The 2,528-nt window shown below is 33.8% G+C and overlaps 1 protein-coding gene across 1 annotated transcript; it reads left to right on the top strand.

Annotated features, from left to right (window-relative positions):
- Positions 1-231: 231 nt before the first annotated feature.
- LOC122579781 (probable WRKY transcription factor 27) lies at positions 232-2,170 on the top strand. The gene is made up of 3 exons (XM_043752016.1): positions 232-781; positions 1,022-1,135; positions 1,520-2,170. The coding sequence occupies exons 1-3, from the start codon at positions 300-302 to the stop codon at positions 2,040-2,042; spliced, it is 1,119 nt and encodes a 372-aa protein (XP_043607951.1). The 5' UTR covers positions 232-299; the 3' UTR covers positions 2,043-2,170.
- Positions 2,171-2,528: the final 358 nt, after the last annotated feature.

Here is a 2,528-nt window from a genome sequence, read left to right as displayed (position 1 = left end):
TAAAACCCCCCATTTGACTTGCCACCAAAGTCAATATCCCACTTGCATACTATATACACACTTGCCATTATTATTTTAAATTATTATATACTACTCTATCTCAAATAATAATAATGTAGCTAGCTATAGACCAAGCTTCTGAGATATTTCTGATACACAAAATAAATATATTGAAATATAATTATATATAAAAAGGTCAGCTCCGCCTTTCGATCTCTACATTTTATCTTCTTCATCATCTAAAATTCTTATTTATAATAATTCTCTGAAGCTTTCTCTTCAAGAAATCAAATCCAAAAATGGAAAATACATCATGGAGTTTACAAGCTATGATCAGTAGACGACCCAATAATAAAGAGCAACATGATGATGGTTATGGATGCATCGATATCAAGAAAGAATATGATCAAGCCCTTCTCTTTTGCTATCCACACCTCAGCGACTTTGATAGTCATGATGACCATAATAATGCAACCATAAGCATAAAAAATGAAGTAGTTAATAATATTAATGGATCTCCATCTGATGAATTTTTATTATTGGACCAACTTTACAAGCCTGCCGCAGCATATTATAATTTCCCGGTTGGTTACGGTACTGGTACCGAGAGCGAGTATTCGCCTCCTGCTGCTCCTACTCCACCAGCTGCTGACCTTCATCATCATCAGGAATATTCTGATGATCAAGAAGTAATTCAACAACAAGATATCAACAACTTTTGTGGGTCTACTGCTGCTTCAAACAATTATATCTCTCAAGTTGCACCAAAGCTCAAAAAAAGGTATGTTGTACGTGCTTTTAAATTCATTAATTTATTACCGACTGTTTAATTTGCTTTGTGTGTGTGTGTGTGTTTTTCTCTTAGCTTGTCTTGAAATATGTTTATACATACAACCCGATCGATACATGTGAAAAATGGAATTAATAAATAAAATGTTATTCTTCTTCTAATACATAACTGCGCGCGTGACACTAATTAATAAGTTTTTTGTGTGGGTGTGAACGAACTATATATATATAGGAAGAATCAACAAAAGAGGGTGGTGGTTCAAGTAACAGCTGATGGTTTATCCTCGGATCCATGGGCTTGGCGTAAATATGGTCAAAAACCCATCAAAGGCTCCATCTATCCTAGGTATATATATATATATATATATAGTACCTCTCTTTTGATATATGCATGTTTCGATTTACTTTTAATTTCAAATTAACTGATGAAACATATTAATGGTCACCATATATATATATATATAATCAGTTTTTTGCCTTCCGATCGAGTTACACTTGAATTGTTCACTGCATGTGTTATTTTGTTCAATTTAATAATGTTAATGAATTAGATTCAGCCAAATTAAGCGCAACCATGCATATCTAGCTAGCTTTGAATAAATTTAATGTTATTTTGTACCTTCAATTTTTTGTTCATCTTATTATAACTAATTAAATTTTAGCTTGGTTAATAATTCTAATCATCAATAGAGTACGTACTTAATTGATTGATTTCAAATTATACGTACAGAAGCTATTACAGATGTAGCACTTCAAAAGGATGCTTGGCAAGGAGACAAGTGGAGCAAAGTTGTGATGATTCAAACATCTACATTTTAACCTACACTGCCGACCACAACCACGCCCAACCAACTCGTCGCAACTCTTTGGCTGGCATCAACCGCAACCGGTTCAAAGCCCCCACTCCAAAGAGTCCCGCCAGCATCCCAAATTCTAAAGACTCGCCGTCTCATTCCCCAACTGCAACCCATAATTCATCAGCTAATTCATCTATTGACGATGAAGTAGTGCTCCTCCAACAATCCAGCATCAAACAAGAGACGACGACGACATTTTACAACAATAATTACGACGACGGCTATCAGATGATGGAAGCAGGAATCAACAATGACGATTGTATGTTCTTCAGCGATGATTTCTTCGAGGGCTTGGAGGACTTGGGAGGGTATAAAATGGAGTCCTCATCGTCATCTAATTATAATAATTTCTCATCATCAAATAACAAGCAGCAATTTCCTTGTTTGTTTTCATAGCTAGCTACCAACCAGTTAATTTCTAGTTAATTGGACTAGCTAGATCCATGCTGTTTTTATTTTTAATTTTCCTTTCTTGTAAATTTTATAGAAGAGTTATATAATGTTAGAATAAAAATTTTGTTCTACAGTATATATTATGTTTTTAAACTTTTACGTTCGGAGTACGTAATTAAATATGAAAATTAACTATAGCAAATTTTCGAAAAAAGAATGTAGATTATAGCAAATGTAAAACAAATAAATTCAAACAAGTGTAATGAAAAAGTTATAAGGTCTCTCCTTATAAGGACTGGAGTCCTGGAGAGTCCTGACTGCCACGTCAGCAGGACTCCCCCAGGACTCTCTCTGCCTATAAGACAGCTTCTTCAGGACTTCTTCGCCACATCATCAATTCTTTTATCATTTATTTAATTAACAAAACACCATTCAAATATAATAAAAAAAACACATTTTATTAATAACACACAAATTACATTACTTAAA

The sequence above is a fragment of the Erigeron canadensis genome, chromosome 8, assembly GCF_010389155.1.
Source record: "Erigeron canadensis isolate Cc75 chromosome 8, C_canadensis_v1, whole genome shotgun sequence".
Lineage (NCBI taxonomy): Eukaryota > Viridiplantae > Streptophyta > Magnoliopsida > Asterales > Asteraceae > Erigeron > Erigeron canadensis.
Note: the sequence above shows the minus strand (reverse complement) of the source record. Positions and strands in the feature narration are given on the sequence as shown.